The sequence below is a fragment of the Falco biarmicus genome, chromosome 6, assembly GCF_023638135.1.
Source record: "Falco biarmicus isolate bFalBia1 chromosome 6, bFalBia1.pri, whole genome shotgun sequence".
Taxonomy (NCBI): domain Eukaryota; kingdom Metazoa; phylum Chordata; class Aves; order Falconiformes; family Falconidae; genus Falco; species Falco biarmicus.
This window is the reverse complement of record NC_079293.1, coordinates 84,536,150-84,560,193: the sequence shown is the minus strand read 5'-3', so window position 1 is coordinate 84,560,193 and position 24,044 is coordinate 84,536,150. Positions and strand designations below refer to the sequence as shown.

At 44.7% G+C, this 24,044-nt stretch overlaps 1 protein-coding gene across 6 annotated transcripts in view; it reads left to right on the top strand.

Moving 5' to 3' along the window:
- The window catches only part of RGS7 (regulator of G protein signaling 7), a 253,970-nt gene extending 231,015 nt beyond the window's left edge, over positions 1 to 22,955 (top strand). For 2 of the 6 annotated variants that reach the window (XM_056344533.1, XM_056344534.1), the window contains one exon: positions 4,630 to 4,946. In XM_056344533.1, the coding sequence (XP_056200508.1) occupies positions 4,630 to 4,680 (51 nt within the window). In that variant the 3' untranslated portion in view covers positions 4,681 to 4,946. Of the gene's footprint in view, positions 1 to 4,629; positions 5,299 to 22,574 lie in introns of those variants that run through there. The other 4 variants (XM_056344535.1, XM_056344530.1, XM_056344531.1 and 1 more) reach the window with 4 other exon arrangements.
- Positions 22,956 to 24,044: the final 1,089 nt, after the last annotated feature.

Below are 24,044 nucleotides of genomic sequence, written 5' to 3'. Positions count from 1 at the left end.
TTTGGTTTTTTGTTTGGTTTGTTTGGTTTTTGTTTGGTTTTTTTTTTTTTTTTCCAGAATGATGCCCAGGCTAACGAGGAAAATCAAAACCAGCATCTCTAGGACATGCCAGTGAGGGCTAGCCTCCTTGTCCTGTCCTGACAAACATTTACCTGAGTCTTAAGCTACTTGCAGGAATGAGAACTGCAGAGAGGTATATAAACTTGAGGTTTCAGGGCTAGGACAAACATACTAAAAAATACTTTTCTACTGCATCGGTGTCTTGGAAAATCTTATGTGTTACCTCACACTTCAGATGGTTATTCAAGTTCAAACTACCCTATCCGGCAAGAGTTTGTAGGTTAATCACAAATGAGAGCAGCTCATCAGTAAATGTAAAGATTAGTACGAAAGGAGAAAGAATTCATAAGTGTCCCCTGATTTGGAACGAGCCAAAGCAGGAACGCAGTCGCTCAGCAGCTGCCTCCCACCTATGGACCACACCAGGAACCGGTATGGCCCTAACAAGAAATGAACAGAGCACTGCAAATCCCCACCACAGGCAGAAGAATTTTCCTGCACATGCAACCACTTAGCGCTGCAGCTGTGCTGACAACTCATGCCTCAAATCCAGTAAATGCTAACTGCCTCCCCTTCCTCGCATGTCTGAAAGAGAAATACACCTGCACCAGTGGCTGACAGCAGCATCTTTTGCTGCTGTGGAGATCGAAGCAGCGTCCTGACCCCCTGAGTGGGGCTAAAGCAGCTCCCCTGGGCTAGAGGAGCAAAGGCTGCCTAATCTTGGAAAGGGACTTAATGTTTCTGCTCCTGTGCCTCTCCAGATGTGCCTCTTCAGGAGCTGCTTATGTCCCGGCTCTGTGTGTGGTACGCTGCCATGGAGCTGCTGGTGCCGGCCGAGCTGCTGGCGTGCGGCAGGTGTGTCGCACATGAGCAGATGGGGAACAGTGAGAGCAAGGAAGGTCGATTCTCACTCTGTGTCTCATTTTGCTCTCAGTGGGGTTCACACTGTTTCTGTTTCCTGGGCAGATGCATGGAGTTCTCATTTCTAGTTCTACTGGTATCAGTCCTGGGGAGTAGCATCTGCACGGGCAACAAACATGAGAAAGGAGCGACTGAGGCTGCTTAGCAGAAAGTTAGAGAATTAGTCTTCTAAAAGGAAAAGATTTAATCTTCCTCTACCATATGTTTCAGCTCCAGCCCCTATAAAAATTTGATAATGATTTTGTATAAGCCACACGTGTACTGAGGTTGTTGCTGGCTTGTTTGCCTTATTGGGGTGTTAGTGTCATGCCGCATAAACAGGTCAGTCAGCACGTTTGTATTTAGCAGCTCGGATGTCTGCACATGGTTTTGTAATTTTCCCCCTAAGTTCTCTAAAAGTACAGTTGGAAGGACAACTCTGTGTTAAACAGTTAATACGTTAAGGCAGGGATTGAACACAGAGGCCAATTGATTTAATATTCTTAGATGTGCTTGTTTGCTCCAGCTGCTGCACTGCCTCCTCCTACTCCGACTCCCTGGTCAGGTATGTGCACAGGGTTTCATTTTGGCCTGTGTATTATTAGTAAAATTGTTAGACAGCTTCAATCCATACGTCCAAAGTTCACCAGTACAGCCAAAAATTCTAATGTTGTTTAGAATTTGGCCATGTTCTTCTAAATGTTGACAGGAAGAATATATTGAAAATATTGAGGATCTCCTTTTCATTCTTCAGTCAAACATCTACTACTTCTTCTGAGTTTTCTTCCAATTGTTTTTTTAATCTCATTAGTGCAGGAAACATTTTCCTATGTGTGATGACTCATAACAAAACTGGCCTGTTAGATGTAGTTTCCCAAATCATGGAAATGCTATTAACACTGTATCTGAAAGGAATAGCTAGGCTCAGCTCTTAAATTATGACCCACAAGGGATGATCCTTACATCAGTCTGTAAATCTGGAAATCTCCTAGAAGTGATAATTATGAAACCCTACCATACAGAGATAAAGTAAAGTATACTCCGGAACAGAGTTTGAAATAAATATTCTGTAAATGGGAAAATAACAAATCCCTGCAGATCTCAATAAGAAGGCGGGGTAATTCTGTATTTGGGGCTGCTATGGATTCTGTGTATTAAAAGCTTATTTTCCCAATTAGAGAACTACGTATGATTCAGAATAAATATGGAAGAAGATCTGTTAAGAGGGTGTATCTTCTAAGATGTCACTTTTCCAACAATAAGATAAATTAGAACTTCTAATACCTGGGAAAAGAGCCTACCTTGTTGTTGTTCACATGGAGACTTTGTAGCTCTAAGAAGTGTAATATTCTGCAAAGGCAGGGAGGGGAGGTGGAGGGGCAGGACCACCCAGAGAAATCCTGATCACTGTAGGGCTTAGGAGAAAAAAGATGACCCAAAGACAGGCAATATCCACGGAACAAGTGATGTGGAACACAGAAAAGTTGCCACAACAGCTCACTGGCTCTATAGGAGAGAATTGAAATAATGTGTGCAATAAGATTATACAAGTCAGATCAACTAACAGTTTTTGGCCTGCTTTTAGGTCAAAACTTCCTAATTTATTTGATACCACAATTAATTCCCAAGATGCTAGAATCTGGTTATGGTTCATCTACAAATTTACAATTCCTAAATAAACAATTGTTGCAGATAAGAATAAAAAAACATTTCACCGATTTTTTCCCACAACAAGAGCTTGCACAGCCTTCCAGTGTGGTATTCAGCAAATTGATTTAATAACTAATAGAGAACTCCTGGTTTAATTGTTTTAATTAACTGGTTTATGCAGTTCAGTACTAAAGGGAACTCATACATATTTATGGAAAGTAGCCAAGCCTGTAGACCTGTATAATTAAGCACAAATAAGTTAATGAAAAGCAAAGATAAGCATATGCTCAATATTTTCTGAGAGTATGTCCAAGGCTGATGATCATGAATTGCCTCACAAAACACTGAATTTTGGACATGCTGTTTTAAATTCTATTCCAGTGCCACACAGCTGTTGAGACTTTCTTGACTATTTAAAAAGAAAAGATACCTTACTGTAACAGCTTACCTGTTACATTAGAAGAAAATGTAATTTAAGGCTTAAAAAGTGTCAAGAAGCTGTGAATTTAATGTAGGTAGAAAGCGGCAGAGTTGGATGCAGGGAAGACAGCGTGCCAGGAAGGATGCTTTTCGCCTTGCAAAGAAGCAAGGAGTGACACAGTGAACCTGATGGATGAGCAGTCTAACCCAACAGTGCAGACCATGAGTTCCCTTCAAAATCCTATTGTAGGTGAAGTATTCACCATAATTTGTTCAACTTGTATTTCGGAGCACAAAGAATAAACCCGTTATTTTTCCTTTTGTGCAGACCCACTCTGATACATCGCATTTGAGCAAATGCTCAAAACCAACTTGCAGATCCCTGTGAGCATAAATTTAATTGATAATGGCAATAGATGTTAAATTGCATAATTCCACTGAGTTATAATACAGCAGATGACTTAACAACTCATTGATATGGCAGAATAAGTTCATTTACCATTTACTGCAGAAAATGTAGCATCTCTCTATAGTTACAGTATTTCTTACTGTAGACTCCTTGAAACCAGTATGATTCTTCTGAGTTGTGCACTTAAAAAGAGCAATGCAATAATGTAAATAAATGTGAATACTAAATATCTAACTGGAGAGTTAGACAGAGCCACCTTCTATTTAATGTTTTATGATCTATTTGTGTTACATTTACCAGGGTATGCCTGTGGTATTTTGAGGAGTGATGTAAGCTTGCTGTGCCAGCTCTGCCTCTGTTGGATCTGAGCCATGGTAGGATGGCCCTAGGAGGGCTAACTCCTTTTATGTGGCCTTGGGAAAGCTAATTCCTGTTATGTGGCTTCACGGCTTTTGTCTGGCTCAGATAAAGCTCAAATCTGCCTGAAATATACCGTGGTGACATACCCTACACCAGCCTTTTCACGCCGTAGCTCTAACTCTTGTGGGACAGTTATTACACCTTATTAAAAGAACTTGCTAAAGGAACTGAAACCGCATCCTTGCAGCAGGAGGAATGATGGGGAAAATAACAACCTGGAAATCCAAACACCTTCAAAGCAGTGTTATGCAGTCTCATGTAATAGACCCGTCCAATGTTCCTTACAAACAGTAAACATGGTCTCAGCAAACCCGTAGCTGCGTCGATGCAAAAGCAGCTTTCCCGCCTATGTGCAATCTGCCTCTTAGCTTCTTACCTTAACTATAAAGCAGCTTTTTCTCTTCTGTACTGTCACAGTTTGCACGTTCTTCTTCGTAGCACAAGGCACTCTCGCTTGTAGTAGCCTTCTTTGAGTTCTGGGTATGACTGACAGCAAAACCCTCAGCATTAGCTTCTCCTCAGCCAAACCCAATCTCATTCAAAAATGGCCTTTAAATTTGCTGGCTTATTCTGTGAAACAATCTGGCTGGCTGGCAGTGTAGGTGTTTAAGTGTAAGGGCTTCCTGTGATTTAAGATTTGACAGACTCCAGTTGGTGCCCCTAGTTATTTGACAGTGATGTGGCAACGCTAAGTGGTTGCTGATGAACAGGTTTGCGGTGATCATGCCTCTGTTTTCTGTTTTTGTTTTTTGTTTTTATCTTTTCCTCAGGGGAAATCGCTCACATCAAAGAGGTTAACCAGTCTAGTGCAGTCCTACTAAAAGGATCACCTTGTAGCATGGAAGCAGACTCAAATCATTATACATACTTTGTAGCTCACTGATTGCCTGACTCAGAGGACAGTAGAACAAGATGTTGCATGAGCAAGGACCTGACTTGTTTTCTTTTGTGTATACTAAGGCATTACAGACTCCGAGGGACTCTCTAGCCTTTCGATGCCTCCATTTCGAAAACTGTCTGCTCACTTCCTCCTTCATATCAAGCTGGATCTGTGTCTTTTTATTTTCTGCAAGCTCAAGTACAGTGAAAAAAAAGCTTCTGCTAGGCACAGTTTATTAAAAAAAATACGTCAATCAAAAACTGGAAGAAATGTAAAAAATGCATATATTAATAAATATACATATGGCATCACATTTATTGCACAATAAATTAGCACAGAAGGTTTCATTTCACTGATGTATTCACATTGAGAAAGAAAGCCTGTGTCTTTGTCTGTTGTCTGTATATTCTCTGTTAATGTTTCTTGCATTTATTTTTATACCATATTTAAAAAAGAACACCTTTTACTCCAGATGTATTAAAGTTGATCCTTTCTCTGTAAATTTGTGTATGTTTATATTGTTGTTTTATCTTTCATTAAAAGATGCAGAATCTCTTTCCTTTGGGAAGTTTGAGATTTTAATATTGAATCTGAAGATTAGCCAAGAGCAAAATCATCCCCAAAAGTTACACACCTTGTGCTTTCTAAAAAGTGACATGAGATGGCATTTTCTTTCTCTCAGTGACACCTAATCAAACACACTTTACTGATAATCATTTACTTTTTCTTTTCTTTTTATCAAGCTAGCAGCAGAGAGACCTTTCCAGCTTGCTCATCATCACATAAGCAAACCTTTCTTTAAGCTAGACCCGTTCTGTAATAGTGCAGCCTGCGCAGCGATCCAGTCGCTACCCGAGACCGCATGGATTGAACTGAATTTCCTTAGGAACGGCCATGACCTAAGCTGGCTGGAAACACAGATGTATATACTGCAGACACGCTACGTAGGAAGGACAGTGTTTCTCTCTCCTTGCTGTTGCTTGTGACCCAGTGCAACATTTTAAGCTGAAAAGGCAGCGGTTTGGGAGCACTAAGGATGCTGTCTGTAGAGCAAGCGGTGGGTAGGAATGCAGGAGGCTGTCATTTTCATTCAAGGGCTCTATTCAGGTGTGCCGTTATGTGTCGACTGCTGAGGTTACTCACACAGAGACCTACTGACAGGTTTACGAGAGCGTGTAGGTGTTGCCTGTGAGACAGCAGATACGGAGCTTCTCAAGCTAGGCTGAGCCAGAACCAGAACTCGCTGTTTGACCTGAGAAACAGCACTTTGGGCTGATAGAGGTGATGTAAGGACACAGAATCTCCGAGTAGAAAAGCAAAGATGGGAATTAAGTCAACAGACAAAACACTGACACCTCCAGGGCATGGTAGGGTGCATAGGACAAACAAGCCCCTTTAGCTACGCCCAGGACAGGCTCAGGACAGCCAGCTCCAGCACCATCTGCCATACTGACCTGGGGCCGAGACCGAGAAATGGGAATCTTGTTTCAAGGGGACTACCAAACCTAATGATGCACCCCCACCCCCCCCCAAAGCAGGACAGTCATAGACACGATCAGACAATACATCTGAATGTGTTAATGCTGGAGTCATCTCATTAAACACGGGTACCCACCTGAGCTGTTGCCGCTAGGGCCAGGGCTCCCGCAGGGAGCAGCTGCGGGCAGGATGGTGCTGAGCTGCCGGCTGCCGGGAGCGCTGGCTTCTCCCCTGGCTCTGTCAGGAGCCTGCTGTAGCCCTGACGGCAGCATCTCTAAAGAGGCAGGCTGAATGAACCCGGGACAAACTGCATTATAAATCACCGTGGATGGCTCAGTTGTGGTTTCTGAAGGTTTGGGATTTTTGTTTGTTCTTTGTTTCCACATGCCACTGTGTTTCTGGTTCCTAGCGAGGATGATAATCACTGCTTTCAAGTGTCTCAGTTTTTGTTAGCACAGTTCAACTAAGCTTTTATCAGAAAACACTGTAAATGCCCCATGAGAGCTTGATTTTATCAAGAGCTCCATCTAGGTCAACGCAAAATATTCGCAGTCTAGGGAGGCTGGATGAATTTTAATAAACAGCCACACTGAACCCCAGATCTTAAACCCTGAGATTTAATTTTCCTTTACCACAGAAATGCGAGCTCTGAGGCATGAACTTGGGGCCAGGCAATCCACAGAAATTTGAGCTCTGTTTCACTTCTCAGTGCCAAATAGAGATATTTATTTCCAAACTCCTGCTGCCACCAATTGCATCAGCTGGTATATTGCCTGCTTTGCCTTAGGAGTTAACTGATTAGATACCAGTGTCTGCTTTGAAGAATCACTCCCTTCAAATAACGGATACTTCAAATTCATGCATTAGGTATTTCTTCCAACTTTACATAAGAAATGTTTGGGGTTTTTTTTTCTGCAAATTGGTTTGCAACACCAACTGGCCAATAAAAGGATGTGCAGCATTTGTATTCCCGAACCCATTTTGTACTTATTCTAGTTCTTTCCTTTCAATAAATATGAAATCTCTACTGAGTAGCTGTCTTCCCTGTATTTGCACAGGATTTAGCACAATGTCTGTAAAGCAAAAATATGCATTACTAATAAGGATTTCAAAACAGTCAAGGAGCTCTATTAAGGTTTCATTTGAGCTTAGTTTCAACTGATGCAACTCCACTGTTACACTTGAGTGAATCTGGCCTAAACAAAATCTGTCCTACAACCAGCTGATTTTTGCAGGGTTTGTCTGCAATCTTTTGACCTGATCACTACCATCTGCCAGGGATACAATACTGGGACTGGAAAGTGCAAGTAGGCACAAGCTTCTTTTTACTCCGCCCCCCCACCCCCAGAGAAAAGCTAAATGTTTGCTTCCAAAATTCTATGAAGATCCATTTCCAAGAATTAAGATTAACTCAGATTAAGGCATGTTTGTACAACCACCAGACAGCTGAAGGATGACTTTGGTTATGCAATGATATACGAGTTGCAAATTTCAGGGAGGCCACAAGTTTGCTGAGGAAAAAAGGATGGAGAGAGAAACCCAATCTGAAGGGACGGCATCTCGTGTCTGCTGGGGAAGAGCCACCAACCAGTGCCTCCTGGCTCTGCCCAGGAAGCAGAAAACATGCTCTGTTTGGGGGATATTAATTGTAATAGTCGTTAAAGTAACCACTTGGAGCTGGGAACTTCCATCTGAGAGATGGAGTTCATCAGACAGTGCCTTTCCTCATGCATCCTTGTGATAAAACAGCTCTTAAGCCTACAGGGAAGAGAAGGGATTGCTGGTACTGCTGCACCCTTGAGGTGGTTTTGTGCACCCAAACCAGCCTGTGAAGGAAAACGGCTGGTGGGAGAGATGGGAGTTTCCCTGGCACCTACCTGACAACAGCAAAATATTCACCCATTCTTCTGGAAGGTGCAATTAAAAACTGTCCTTCAACCCTAAAAAAAACAAAGAGGAAGGAAAAAGGCCTAATAAGCAGAGAATTTCTCTAACAGAAACTGCAAAATGCTGAGTTGAAACAGTAGTGGAGACTGGCCAAAAATTAATGAACAGAAGGTGAACACAGGAGTAAGAAATGGGAATTAATTGTGGTGACCAGAACAGAACCAACAAGGGAGGAGAACTGGGAAACTGAGTAATTACGAGCAAGGGAGGCTGAATGCAGCTGGTGGATTGCCAGCCTGTGGGCCACGACCTGTGCAGAGCTGGAATCAAAAACCCCCAAAATCAGATGAGATCAGCTGTGGCTGGGTCTTTAAAACCAAACAATGCCTTTTTTTTTCAGCTAGAAAGCAATTCATACCAAATATTGCTCCTCTAGTATCATTTGAAATCTTGAAACCTAAATGGCAAATAGTCCCCTGAGATATAACAAATAGAAGGTCAAAAGCCAGTTCCAGAAAATAAGACATATAGGAAAGCATTTCTTTATTTGTTTGTTTTGAAAAAGAGAGAGAGAGAAGCCAAAGCTGACAACTAAAGTGAAGGAAAGCTGTTTTCTTTAGGTAACTAGAATGAGAAGCCAGGAATGACCAGTAATTTATTTGTGGCTCTTCCAGTTATCTAGCTTTCTGCCAAGTGATTAACAGTTATTTGAATTTAGATTTTAAAATTAACGTAGTTTTAATGTCCCTGCTAGCTGGAGATGTTGTGCATAGAACTAACACTGGACCTATTAACTTAGGTGCATAAAACACAGTAATTTTGCTAAAAGAAAGTTAATAGCTATAGGGACATATATAAAATAAGGTTTTAATCCCAAGATGTTCAAGGGAGATGATTGACAATTTCTTTGAACACATTGTGTCCACAATTCATTTAACCACTTTACCAAGTGGTTGTGAATTATAACAATCTGCCTTTTGATCTGACGGTGCTGAACAGATTAATGTTTTTGTCTGCTGTGCGTTGCAGATAGGCTGAAGCCCCGATATCAAAGCGGCAGAGAAGAGAGGATGATCTCTGAGGCCAGGCTCCCCCTCCTCATGCTCTTCCAGGCTGTGGAGTCCTCAAGTGACATGTGTACAAATAAATAGTTGGGGTTTTTTTTGTACGGACACCAGCTTGAGGGCTGCAGAGTTTGTCCAGACGGTCATTATCTCTGCCACTACTATGGTTTTTTCCTAATATCTAAACTACATCTTTGATTCAATTTACCGCTTTATTTTTGACTAGGCTGCTGTAATCGCTATAATGAAATGTCGCCTACCTTTTTGCTCAAATACGTAAATGGCCATTGCGATGCTACAACCTCCTTTGGGTTTCTTACTGATGTTTCCTGAAGCACTGAGTGGCTTCACGGCTCTCCCCCGGGCTGGGGGGTGTTACAGCTTTCTTGGAGGACAGTGGCCAGAGCAGGCTGCAGGGCTCCCACCCAGGTTTACAGGAGGAGAGCTGAGGATTACTATTGTACTGCTGTCCGTACCCACAGCTATGGGGCTCGCCCTTTCGCCAGTGGATGGCCACTACTGAACTGTGCCAGCTTAGGTGGCACGGTGATGCCCAGATCCTTTGCGATGAAATGTAGATGGTTGCTCCCCTGTGTGAATATCTGACTCTTTTTGGGTCAGTGAGGCATCTTCAGTTTTCCATTGAGTAGCATCCTCGTTTTTCAGCCATCTTTCTCTTTTCCTGAGGTTGGTTTCCTTTTTGATTCTAATCTGTGAAATCCTTGTAGTCCTTTTACCTGCGAGTATCTATATGTGTGGGTGAGAGTGAGGATTCTGCTGGCCTGATTCTTTAACACAAACGCATGAATGAGAGTGAGTGCCATTATCCCTATGTGCCATAAGGGATCTGTATGTGTAAATTGTTCAGAGAAATTGTCGCGACAATAAACTCTGAGAACCTGCTCAAATGCTAGATGATAGTCCTTATTTACAAGTGTGGACATGGACAGTAAATATCAAACAATATTAAGACACATTTGTAAATGTTACCTTGTTAGTGGCATTTGCACAATTTTTATTGTACTTTTTCTTCATTCCCAAAATATATTCTGCTGCAGTCACCTTCATTGGCTCTCTTTTTGATTTGACTAGATTTTGAAATCTCTCATTAGATTCATCGCAGATGTCAGCTTTTGAAAGAGTTACTGTTTACCACCCTTCCTCTTAACCTCACGGCTCCTTCCTTTGCACGTGTATCACATAGATGAGGCATTTCGTTATGCATGTAGCTTTTCTATCCACCTCTTTATTCCTTTCCTCCTTTCCTTTTTAAAAGATGTGTGGCAATGGCATATTTACTGTGACTTACTTTTCTACATTTTCGTTGAGAGGAATGTATAACCTGGAATCTATGACCTTTTTTGAGCTTATCTTTTCTGATGCACTGTTCTTTATACAGCTCATCTTTTCTTCTTTTAGACTCTCTTTCTTCTCCCCCCTTCACCCCCAGTAAAATTTTTCTTTTAAGATTCTCCATTTTTTCCAGTACTTTTCCTTTGTTCCTCTGATCCTTGCTCCATTGATCCCTCCCGCACGCTCCTGCGGTGCCCTCTAATGCTCTTCATGCTTACCTCCTCTGTTTTATCTGTCTAGAATGGAAGGAAATTGCAAGAGAAAAAAGGGAAAGCATTGCAGGAGAGGCAGGCCAGTGCTAGGGCTGGGGCTGAGGCATATGCAGAAGATGGGTGCCCCTTATCCACCCGTTCCCTGCTCCCACCAGCTCCCCGCTCCTCCTCCAGCCACTGCTGCCCCAAACTCCCATCTCTTTGAGATAGCGGTGGGGACTCAGACAAAACCCCACCGAGGCATTTTTAAACACCTAAAGTCCTTCCTGAAGCTCCTCTGCGCATCAGCCCCTCTCTTCACAAAACCTTGACTGTGGCAGCCAGGTTAAGCAGCTGTTCAAAAGCTAGCCTGGCATGCCGCGTGTGGCAGCGGGTCACGGAGTGGCTGTTAGTGAGGTTGGAGCTTTGGTTAAACTGTTCCCCGAGTCTCTCCATAAAGCCAGGGTCCCGCTCCTCCTGGGACCCCCCGGGCTCTATGCGCAGGAGCATGAGCCTGCCAAAAGAGTAATGGACACCTGGAGCATCCCACCTTTCCTTTCTTCCCTCCCAAATAAACCTAGCCCCAGTGCCCAAGCTAACATTGGTAAACAGCAAATGAATGTCGTATGTGACCAGGGCAGGCTCACGGGGGGTGATGAGAGGTGGCTGAGTGTAGAGGCATGAAGGCAGTGGGCTGATCAGCATTGATAACATGCAGCTGTGGCCTTGCCTCAGGGGCAGCGGGTTGATTGACATGGATGATGTGCAGCTGTAGCTCATTCCGCTAAGTGGTTAAATAGCCCTGAGGATGGTGGGAGAGGGGGTTGGGTGGAGGGGGAGCAGTGTGGTCTGGCTTCTGGAGGCAGGAGAAACAGTGTGGGCAGTAGAATCTGACTGATGGCAAAAGCTTTGTTGCAGCTTGATAGCTTGTTTGTGTTGCAACAATTGGTGCCCTGTGTGAGGCCAACTGAGCTGGACTCTGACTGTGACAACTGGTGCCCAGCGTAACTGAGACAAGTGGGAGAACCGGTGACCCGTAACAGATGCAGCGAGAGGTGAGCTGTTGACAATTAGTTGATATGGGTGTATTGCAATATTTTTTGTCCATCTTAACTCAAATTGCAACTGCTGAGCAGCTCCAGCCTGATGGAGAAGAGGCCAGGGCTGATGCCCTGGGGAGGAGGGGTGCCCATGTAAGGGCGCTGCTATGCGGCAGTGTGTCCCTCCTCACCTGGTCAGGAGGTGCTGGGGACCTCAGGAGGCAGGAGGATGGTCAGTTATTTATTTCCTTAGGTGCACTGAATGGAGATAGGTGAAAGGAAGCCTGGCTGTGTGACTCCCCTGCTGCCAGGGGCTGGGCGGAGGAAAGGGGCAGGTACTGGTGTCATTCAGTCCAGACATTGCAATTCAAACTAAATGGGGAGCTTGAGTTTCTGTCACAGCAACAGTGAGCTGAGGGGGCGCACAGAGCGATGCAGAGCATCTTGGTCTCTTACCAAAGAAAGTGGCTGTGGGAGGCAGGCAGGAAGGTTAAAGCCCAAGACCAGGAAATATTTCTACGTCCTGGTTTGTACTGGTCAGGGAGGTAGTTCCAGTGAAGCCAATGAACGGACTTGTGGAAGCTCATGTTGTACCCAAACCACAGATAAAGCTTTTTGCAGGAGTGGGCATAAATGTGGAATTTCATCAATGGGTAGACTTTATTTTAAATATTCTGGTGTTTTAAAAGGAGATACTAGCAGCAAAGTAAACTGCTGAAGATAGAGTAGACAGATAATAATGCTCAATTAATGAGGGAATTGGTCTCCGGAAAGTTGGTTTTAGGGAACAGTTAAGTTTGCAATGCCTAAGGCAATTTGAATTGCTCCATTTCTCCTTCATCCACCCCACCTGAAGTACTTCAGCAATCTTGCTGGGTCCCTGGCTAGTAATGCCTTGCTAATCTCTCTTCCCTTGCTTTCCTTCGCAATCGTTCTCCTGATCCTTTTCTGTCACTGTTGGAAACCCCAGGCATGAGGCAGTAACTGCAGCTGCTCCCCCAGCAATGCACACAAATCCCCTTTGTGTGCAGGGGGGATTTTCACTTCTGTCTTTATTTTCCTTCTGTAATGAGAACACTTGATATGTCAGACTTTCATTTTGTTCCAAACGGCTTCTGCCCAGTGCAATTCCAGTCACACAGACTCCTATCATCCACTTTTTTCTATGTACTTGTGTGTTATCAACATTGAGGCATTTTACTGGGGGAAAAAAAATAACAAAATCAAACACACACACACACAAACACCACAGAAGATCTGAATTTTAGATGTTTCCTTTGCTGTTTATCAGAGCTGAACGGAACAACAAACAAATTGACCTCTGCTCGAAGCCCATTGCTGTGTTCAAACTGCGCTTCAGGATTCCCATCTGCCAGGAGCACTGAGCCGCTCGGGGCTTCTGCTGGCATCTCCCACCATTTCTTCCTGCCACAAACTCCCAGCATACTTCCACTGAAACCAGAGCTGTGAAACCAGTAAGGCTGACTTTACAGCCTACTCACCCTTTGCTCAGCGGGCATGGTTGTGCTTGCTAGCCAGCTGTCAGCTGTGGGACCTGTTCAGTATGAGTGGGTGGGGGCTGGGTGTTTTGGTTTGGTGGGGTTTTTTAATGGTTTAAACTCCTCCTGCCCCAGACCACACCATGTGCTGGCAGTGCACTGCTGTCTTTAGAAAGCTTTTGAAGGCAACCTCTTTCCACCAACAGCGTGGACTAGACAGGATGGCTTTGAGCACTTTGTGTCTTTTAATGAGGGGAAAAAAAAGCGCAATGCTTTGGAGGCCAGAAGAGCTTGAGGAGTAAGAGGAAAAGGAAGGAGTGGTAGAAACAAAAACAGCCTAAAAACCCAGCTGGGGTCGAGACATCAAGGCCCACCACCCTCCTTCCACGGCTGTCACTTAGTTTCTGTACCCTGAGGGTGCTCACAGATGGCTGCCAATGTCCCACTCGGTGTGTTTGATGCTGTGACCAGCGAAGTGTCAGGAGCAAGCAGAAGAGGACTGAGCGACCACGGGACATGTGTGTGATGGCACTGCCTGACCTGGGGGTCAGCAGCGGGAAACAAAAGTGCTGAGCGCTGAGAAGACAGGAGGACTTTGATCTACATACCCTTCAAACCACGGAAAGCCTGCTGCTTTGATTTTTCATCTAAATAAAGATTCGGAATGTGCTGCTCCAATTGCATTGCATAAAAAAAAAAAGAAAATAATAGATGAGAAGGAAGAAAAAGCCTTGCCATGCCCGACATGGTGGTGAATAATGTTGCTTGTAGAAGCTGCATCCTTTCCCAGTTCCTGAAGGCTCCTGCAGCAGGATGGAGCTCAGTGCTCCTCATCACCGAGGCCTCACAGTCTTGTGCATGCAGGGACGGCAGCAGCTGCCTGCTCCTTCTTGCTGGGCCAGAGCGAAGCTGTCTGGCAGCGTGCTCGTGTCATGTGGGAGCGGTGCTTCAGCCACTCTTTCCTGGACACTTCCTTTCTGTTTTATTGCTACTGACACCTCAGCACCAGCATGGCTGACGTATCGGTGCCTATCTGGGGCCGTGCTGCCAAAATTTTAATTCTGCTAAAGGAAAAATGTCTAATTGGAAGGGTGCTGCTTACTGGACTTGTGTAATGCAGAACAGGGAAAATATTTATTATAGAAATGTATTGGATGGGACATTTTTGGTATTCATTATAGGTCATTATTTGGGAAATCTAAACAGAGCATAAAATCAGAAACAAAGGGAGTCAAAATAATTTTCTTTACTACAGTGAAGAAAACTAGTTTGGTGTTATCAGTTTGTGGAGCCCCCCCACCCCCCCCCCAAATAGCTCTGAAGTGATTTTTGAAGTGCTTTTAATGCTGCTGCTTTTTGATTATTTTTTTCTCTCTGGCTGTTTCTGTGCTGAGAACCAGCGCTCGCGGAGCCAGCCCCGCACTGCTTTTCCTCCTCCAACCCCCGTGGCTGAGAGTCCCGGGGCAGCAGCAGCGAGTTGCGCTCCAACAGCGGCAGCCGAGCGCTCTGCCGGGTGCGGGTGGCACCGGCGTCCGCGGAACCGCTGCCCGCGCCGGGGGAGCGGGGGGCCGGGCCGGGACGGGGAGGTTCCCGGGGCTGTTCCAGGGGCTGTGCCCGGGCCGGTTGCCGTCGCCGTTCCCGGGGCACGGGCTGTGTCCGGGGCTGTTCCCGGTGCGGTTGCCGGGGCAGGGGTGACACCTCGCGGGTGCGCGCAGGAACCGCGCCTGGGTCGGGCGGCCCCACGGTGCGGGGGGAGCGGGGCTGCCCCGGCCGGGTCCTCCCCGCGGCCCGGCCACTGCTCTCCGGGTGGGAAAAGGGGGGGCGGGGAGGAGAGGAAAGTGCAGGTGGGGGCAGACGGGAGCTGGGAGCGGAGCGGGCGTGGCGGGGGGGGGGGTGGTGGTGGTGGTGGATGCGCTGCGGGATGCGGTCGGGATGGACCTGCCGGGCCTCGTGAGAAGTCGGTGAGACCGATGCAGATTTGCTGATCCTATGGCCAGCAGGTAAAACAGAGGCACGATGCAGCTGGAAGTACTTTTTTATTAAAAAAAAACAAACAAAAAAACCAACAATGAAACCAACAACAACCCCACAAAAACAACCAAACTACCCCCCACCCCAACAACAGCAACAACAAAAGAAAACCACAACCCCACGCTTCTTCCTATCCCAACAAAAAGAGCATGGGATATTTTTATAAGGTTATACCAGAGGAGAGCATCCCTGTTAAGACAGCTCCTGGGAGCAGATGTCACAGCACCACAAGGAATTCTTTCTGGCTTGCTGGGACTGTGTGAAGAAACACACGGCTTGTCTCAAACTGCCTCCAGTTACGGGGACTGTGTGAATTAAGGGACCAGCAGGTGCTGTGCCACCGACTTCAACAGCAGCCCCAAAGGAAGAAGAAACAGCAGCCACCAGGCAAAGCCAGGATGTCAGGGCCTGGTTTGACCCCACAGAGGTGCAGAAGCTGAGGGCTGGTGGAAGAAGGAGTTGTATGGATTTGGGATTTGCCTGCGAGTTCTTGCGGGGGGGTGGTTCCTGGTGGGGAGCCCCTCTGCTGCTGGTGGCCTGTGGGAAGGGGGCTCTGAAGTCAAAGTCATGCATGAGCATGCTGCTCCTGCTTGTTCCCCTGATCCCACCCCGGGCAATGGGATTTCGGTCCCATGATCTGTAAGCAAATAGGCTGGTCAGAAGAAAACCCGCTCCCATCTAGCTCTGGTTTTAGGGGAACCCCTTGGCAAAGGCTAAACTACCACTGGCTAACCAGTTCACCACTGCCAGGCTGCACCAGTCTGGTCTTTGCAGCTCTCCACGCTTCACTTGCTTTCTGTATCTTGGTGAGAATGAGAAACCAAATCTAAAAACTGTGCCTGAATTTTGTGAGCTTTCACCTGCACAGCTGAATTACGTTTTGTGGGTGCTGCAAATACGTGGGTTTCATTTGCATTGTTTTGGCCTGCCTTTCTCCTCTTCTCCAGAGCCTCTACTCCATGTGGTGGGATTGTCAAGAAACTCTGCCTCTGTATTCCAACATTTTTTGCCTCATTTTTTTTTTTTACATATCCCACTCCAGTTTCGCCAAGTGAGGACAACAGGCAAACCAGGGCTATGCACCCTCATGACCTGAGACACCAAACTATTTTGGGGAGGCTTGTCTATCGAGAATCATGTACGTGGGGGGCTGCTCTTTGGCTTTGAGACTCAGAAGATGAAAGAAATGCTTTTTCTCCACTAGTAATAGGTGGCCAACTTTCCTAACGTAATATTTAATGAAAAATATATTAGATATTGGTATGTAGCATTTTTTTTTTATGCCTGGAATGGATGTTATGGAAAGCAGTTGTCCCATCTTTAGGGCATGGAGAGAAAGTTTGTCTTTGCTGGGATATATAGCGCTCCCCTTTGGGATGGTGTCACTTGATAATTCCTGCCACATGTTCTTATGAGTAGGATGTTTTTGTTTCCTTACTGTGTCTCCCCCTGAGTCCTGCTGGGTAATATTTCAGATGGTCACGGTCAAAAAAAAAGCATGTGACAGCTTCCAGATGTTCAAATAATCAAAGCGATCTGCAGATCTAAGGGAGCACACCAACAAACAAATGAAGGATAACTTGAAGGGCTGCAGTCTAGGTGGGGGGTCACGTTCAGAGGTGGCATAGCAGGCTGAAGGAGAGTCTTTTAATATCTAGAGAATTCACTGATGTCTACATCATTTGCGGAAAAAAAAAAAAAAAAATGAGACCATCTGATGATGTGGCTGGGCAGGCAGTAGAAACCAAAACCACGGGGTCTGGTCACAGTTTTCCCGCAGCTGGGAGCAGTGCTGGCTTCCCAGGGGAGCAAGGAGGGCTGTGACGGTGCAGCGCAGCTCTGGGCTGAGCTGGCTGCTGGGCTCCAGCTTGCACGATGCAGCTGGGCTGGGAAACGTGCCCGTGCCCGGCCGCCATCTGCACCGGTGCTGGGGCTTCAGCCGCACCGAGCCAGCAGTGCCCGAGGGAGCCGAGGGTACCTCCCGGAGCAGGGGAACACGCTCACTTCTGCTTCACTCCTCACTGGCTAGTACAGGCAACTGATCCGGCATTAGTAACTGGTTCAAAGCTGGGGATGGGGAGTCCTTCGTCAGAACCCTTCATCCTCCCCAGGGATTTTTCTTGGACCATCCTCCCAGCTTTATAGAAGCAAGACAAGACAGTTGAAAACCTACTGTGGTACACTGTATTCCTCTCTGGGAATGTAAAAATGTTTACCATAAAGAAAAAAAAAAAGCTCGTATTAATGACTGGCAACCTGATATTTGTAGAGGTGAGCGAGTACAGTTGTGTGGTACAACATGTACGGAGCAGCGGGATGGAGGCGGCACATCGCCTACTGCTGTCACACAGGCTGGGCGCTCCTGTCTCTGGTTCACAGGAGGGACGCCACACACAGGATCCCACCACACAGGATCCTACAGCAAGTCTGCTGGTGCCTTTTCATAGGCTGGCATTTCTCATGGCAGTGCCTGCGCTGCTGATGGCACGTCCTTTGAAACAGATGTGCTCTGCATCTGCCCGCTGCGTGTGCAAGTGGCACAGCTCTGCTGGAAAGCTGTTTTACAAAACCTTCCATGTGGAGCAGTGATGGGGAGGGGCAGGCACTATTACTGTTATGATATTATTATTATTACTGCTGCTGCTACTACTGCTATTTCCACTACTAAGTTGTGTGGAAACATTGCTGGCTCAAAACCTGCCTCAGCTGCTGATGGAGAAAGGAACATCACAGCGAGGGAGCTGCTGGAGTTTTGAACGTTACTGTGACGTCTACAGGCTGCCGCTTTTGAAGCGTAACTGTTGGGAAGATTGCTACCAACTTCTCTTTCCCCTTGGTAGTAAGGCTTATTTTGTGCAATCCTATATGTGTCTTTCACCGCCTGGGAGGTAATGGTGTAGAGTCCTAGCAGATGGAGTTCCACACTAGAAAAAGGAACAACTTTGTGATAGTTTGTCCATCATCAAAGGCGGCTTTGGTCAGTCAGGGTCTCCAAATCACATTACCCAAGAATGTGGAGAATTTCTGGTATTATTCCTTGGTTTTGTTCAAATAATCCCTTTGTACGTACACAGAGGTGGAAAGACAATACGCTGCTCACCTGGAAAATTGGACTATGGTGCCCATGTGTGTGGAGGGGCCCGAGCCTGAGAAGAGCATTGGCAGCAGTGTAGGGGCCTTGGAGGAGGCACATCATGACACATGCAAACACCCAGCAGTGGGGAGGATGCTGAGGTGATCTCAAGAGGACACTGGTACCTCAGTGCACTGCGGGAAAGTGCTGGCCATGAAAAATTAGACCTGGGCCACGTAACAGCTACTTACTGTGATGAGTCATCTCTGTCCTGGTTCATGTCTGTAAGCCTGGGATAACAAGGTTGTTTTCCTTTGTAAACCATGACAAAGTTTGGAGGCCTGTGTCCTTCTAGCTGGAGCATCGACAGAGTGTGATTCCATCATTTATAACGTCTTTCTACTAGCTATGTATTTGGATGTTATTATTTCAAAAACAGACAAGTTTCAAGAACTGGGGCAAGAGGAAAGCAGCTAAAGGACCTTTATGCTGGCTGGTAGATCTGTGCCTGGTCTTCCTTCAAGGCTTCGTTGTTTAGAAAGAATTGCAGTTTGTTCTTCAAAAGACATGTCAGTCTGTTATGGATTAAGAAGACAAAATGCCTTCCACATTTACTCTCCCCGCAAAGACTGATTTTTGGAGGATTTGCTAGTCACTTCAGACACATTTCTTAACATGTTTGGATTTCTTTGTGGTTAAACTTAGGTTCTGTCCTTCCTGAATCCTATAAGGCTGGTTGTGCGGTGCTTGTCCTTTCACGGTCATTATGGGTACGTACCCCCTGCACGCACTGTGCTCTACTAAAGTCATTTTGTCAGGGTAAAAAATCCAACAAAATATTCTCTCAGAGGGAGGACCCCAAATATAATTTTGTAAGAAAAAATTCCCTAATCATTTCCAAACTGTACTTAATTTAAAATGAAAGATAAATCTTTCTCTTTACTGCTTAGCCAGATGGGATCTTCCCAAAGCTTCAGACGTGAATAATCTCTCCTCATTTTCCAGCTATTTCAATATCCCAGCCAGCCTGTGGCTCTTGCACCCATTCAGGAAAATCTGCAGGCAAGGCCAATGCCTGACATCTCCATCCATTAAAATCAAGAGTCACTCATCTTTTACTTCATTTTCTCAGTTTTCTTTCCCTTCCGTTCCTTGTTTGCAGCTGGACCTTCATGTTGCCCATTTTAACAGGAACTTGGGAAGTTCCCACTACTTTTCTGCCTCTGTCTCTTCTTTCTTTAGTTCCTCTACTCTCCTTCCCTTATTTTAATAGCCATCATTCTCAACTGTCAGCTGCAGATCTTGGCCAAATCCTGAAAAAAGTCAACAGAAAGGTTTTCCCTGGTATTTTAGATGTGTTTCTGCTGTGCTTTTTCTTTCCTCCCTTTATTCTTCTTGCTGCCTGGCTGGCTGACTTAAACAAATATTTTCAGAACAACTTGTCCTCAGTTGACTAAACTGGTAAATAATGGATAAATATAGTTTTGATTGGGAACAGCTTTCTGGCAAAGGATGGAGTACAGCACTAAAGAAGAATTTTTCTCACCTTGAGTCATGAAATCTGCTTGGTTAAATTAAAACCATTTCCTTAACCTGCCCGTACAACACACAAACATCAGAGATGTCCTTTTGCTGTACTGGTGCTTTGTGCTGCCTATGCTACGCTAGCTGCAACACCTGGGCAGTAATTCTGTTTGGTAAAACAGAAATAGCTCGGGTTTCTTTGTTTCTTTCTATCAAAAGCAGTACAAATTTAATTTGTGTATTTAAGCAAAGGCTCGGGGTTATTTTTCTCTATTTTTTTTTTATTTTTCCATCTGGAAAGGAAATGTTGTTCTGTTAGAAGTTTCAAGCTTCAACATGTAACAATTGTGTTATAAATTCTTGAGTGTCCTCAGGCTGGCTACCTACCTCAGTAACTCAGTCCGGCTGTGACAGTACCGTCTCCTTACCAAAGTGTGCTTCCCCAAGCCTGCAAAAGGGATGCTGCTATGTCTGTTGGGATGAAACTTTGAATATTGCCTACGAAGCATACAGAGGACTTTTATAAATACGTTTCTACTTGTTTCTTCACACAGATGGGCTAGAAATACACATCTTACAGTGTTCTTGGTATACTTAGTAAAAATAAAAGCCCAGCTCTCAACAGCAATAGGAATATAAGTCATTGTATTTTGAATTTTTATAGTCATAAATTATAGCAATAGTTCACACAACCCAGCTATTATCTCAGATTGTCTCTCTGTAGAATCACAAAAACAATCTGAGTCATCCTGACTTGATTCATGTTCAGTTCTTGTTTGGGAAGGCTTCCCTTGCCATCAGACTGCCTGGTAATGGTTTGGGTTTTGGGGTTTTTTTTTTTTGGTGAAAGCTCAGATTCTGTACAACAGTCCCACAGCCTATGCTGCGTTCTGCAGCATGAATCATGGAAAATATGCATCCCCACTTATTTGTAGCTGGTTATTTTTGCAGAAGTTTATATGGAAGAAGAGCCATGAGATTTTTTTTCTATGTTACACGTGTGTCTTTTTGGCACTCTGATAGGAACAGTTTAATACGGACTTATCAAACATATCAAAAGATGCTCAGCATTTGAAAGAGGGAAAACAGGTGGAGTTGGCATGTAGAGCCTAGCCTGAGTATGAACCAGTTTCAGAAAGAAAGACAGTGAATTTGCCTTTTTGAATAGAGCAAGGCACCAGAGAACTGTGTCCCTGTTGCTGCCAGGGTCCTCTTCGTCATCTGCCACTAAATTCTTGCAGAACTCTTATTTATCTTTGTTGTGGTTTTCATTCCACCTACGTATAATACGTTATTTCAATTAGTACGTGCAGAATATATTATTTCAGTTACGCCATGGAGTTGATTAATTAATAAATAACTTAGGCTCTCTCGCCTGAAAAGCATGATATAAACAGGCAATGATTGCTACTTGCCAGCCTTCCTCACATCCCTTGAGAGAGACCTCTCAGCTGAAAACGCAGCATAGTAACTCTATATACTTAGACGTGAAGGGAATAATAAAGTCTGACTTCAGGGAAATGAAGGTACACAGAGTAAAGCTGATACTAGCTAACATTTCTGCAGCTGGACAGTTGAGCAGCTTTGCTTCTGATAGTGTCCTGCAAAAATGCAGTACCAATTTTACTGTTAGTAACAGAGGTAGCATCAAAGGCCGGCAAGAGAATAAAATCGTCACTTCAAACGTTGGCAGATGTTACAAGGATTCACGTTACCGTATATGATGAGGATTAAAAGAACTCTAGAAGGAAAAGTCTGAAGTGCTCGGTCATTTGTTGGCAGATGACTGAGCAATAGTCATTTATCCGATGGGCAAAAGTGAAGGCAGACGCGAAGAAACAAGGTGTAGGGGCTGCGCGTCCCCTCTGCAGGGGAGCAGTAAGCTTAAACAGGACACAACAGGTCGTGTCCAGCTGGTCAAAACTGGTCAAAAATTAACGTGACCCCTGGGAATATGCATTTTTGGCAGGGAGGCCTTGTTTCCTCTATACTCTAGAAGGAATCTCCTACAGACTGCCTGGAAACCAGACAGGGTGTGGGCCACAAGAGGGCAACCAGAAGGCTGGAGAGAGCACCTTCTGGTAGAAGCTGTAGGTATGCAGTCTTAAGGGTATCAAGAAAAGGTTAAAGGATTACCTGTTACAGGTGGTAAGTATCTACTTTAGGACTAACATTTTTCCAACCTAGCAAATAAAGATATAAAAAGATCTGGCGGCTGGAGCAGAAGGAGCGCGCAGGAGGAAAAGGCTGTGCTTTTCACCAAGGAGTTACTTAGCTACCAGCATGGATCACAATAGGTTATTGTCACTTTCCTACCATTAGCAATTTTTAAATTGAGCATAGATGTTCTTGGTTTTTTTTTTTTTTTAAATCTAAAATATGTATTTAAGTTTTAACTGGATCAAATTCAAGGATGTTCTGTGTCTGGAATTACGCGGTTAGTTGACCACATGGTGACTCGTGGGTTTATAATCTGAAAATCCTTTTGCTCTGACAAATAGGGCTGGAAGAGCTTTTGCTGTGGTTGAGAATCTGGATTCCCGGATACTGGTGTTCACTGGGGCCAGCACTCACTTTTCTTCCTTCTCCTTATCCAGCTTAGCACTGACTGGTCCCGGCTGCAGAGCTGCACTAGGCAGACCTGTCCTGCCTAGCCCAGGGATGCGCCTTTTTCACTTATTTCTCTCCTCCCAGGCTGGAACCACACATTCATTTTTCCGAGGAGCCAGGAGCCACCTTGAACCCAGGAACTTCTGTAGCGCTTTGAGAGTAACCATTCACAAAGACCTCACAGCTCTGAACTACAGCACGCACAAAGAACACTTTTTTGCTAGCGACTACAAAATGCTGCAATAAACTTTGCTCAAACGAAACCTCTGTTAGCGGTAGTGGAGCTTCGTATGTTAGCCACCAGGGATTTAACTATCAGATAATTGTGATTACGCATCCTCTTCAGAGCAACTTGCATTATTTAAGAAGAAAATCAAACTCCAATCAAGCTGTTCAGAGGTTTTGAAATATCCAGATGTAGAGCTCCCAGCTTCCCTGTTTTAGCCATTGGGGTACAGTGCAAAACGCTGCTAAGCAGGCAATAGTCTCAGGATTTATTGCAGTGACTGAACTTGCACATACAGAAAGTTCACAGGAAAGCCTGCTCTCGTGAACTTTGAACCAATATTTGCCAACTAAGAAGCCATAGATTATTCATATAATAAATGGATGCGTATCTGTCCAAATGTTTAATAAAGATAATATGTGAGAAGCATGAAACAAGTCATTTTCCTCTGCAGTAAAAATATATTTCTTCTATTGGATACAGGACAGTGGCAATAGCAGTTTAAACTTTTTGAAGCTTTTGTGTTCAGAAAATGAGACTGTGATAAGAATTATACCAAAAATACAGGTCTTCGAATTGGAATTGTCAGATCAGATGAGACCAACGTTTGGTGGTAATGACTGAATTCTCTTTAACTGAGATATACACACAGACACACACACACATCATTTAAATAAGAGCTTGATGCCAAAAGGTAAACTGAACTGTGCAATATGGTCCAGCTAAATCTGTTTTTATAAATACTCTGTGTCCCCAGAAAGACTTGAGGACAATGATGCTATTAGTTTTAAAAGGTCAGATCACCTGTTTGTGGATGCTTTGGCTATTGGAGTATGCCTGGCCTGAAAAGGTGAATGCTTATTTGGGTCACAGTTGCCGTATGCCCTACAGCTGCCTGCTCCCTACGCGTGCTTGCTCTCTCCCCTGCAAACTACTGACAAAAGACAATGTGAATGTTACCAAACAAATAGCATGAATTACATCTACACCATCACAACAAGGGTGATTTTTATTTCCTGGGTGTTCCCAAAAGTTGTGAACACAACCTCCATGCCCAGGATGGTGTTTACTGTCCTGTTGCCAGCACAGTTGTCTCCAGGACTGGGCGTCTGGTCAGATGAATTGAAAATATTATTTCTTCCCCATGCATTCATGTACCAGTTGTGACTCAAATATATTGAAGAAGTTTTCTCTCTTTAAATATATCTCTGCATATCTGCATTTCAGATTTATGTTATCGCCAATTCACTTTATATTTTGCATCACACCAAGTGCCTACGTAACTGTTGATATTTGGGCTCAACAAGAATGAGAGGGAAGTGAGGGTG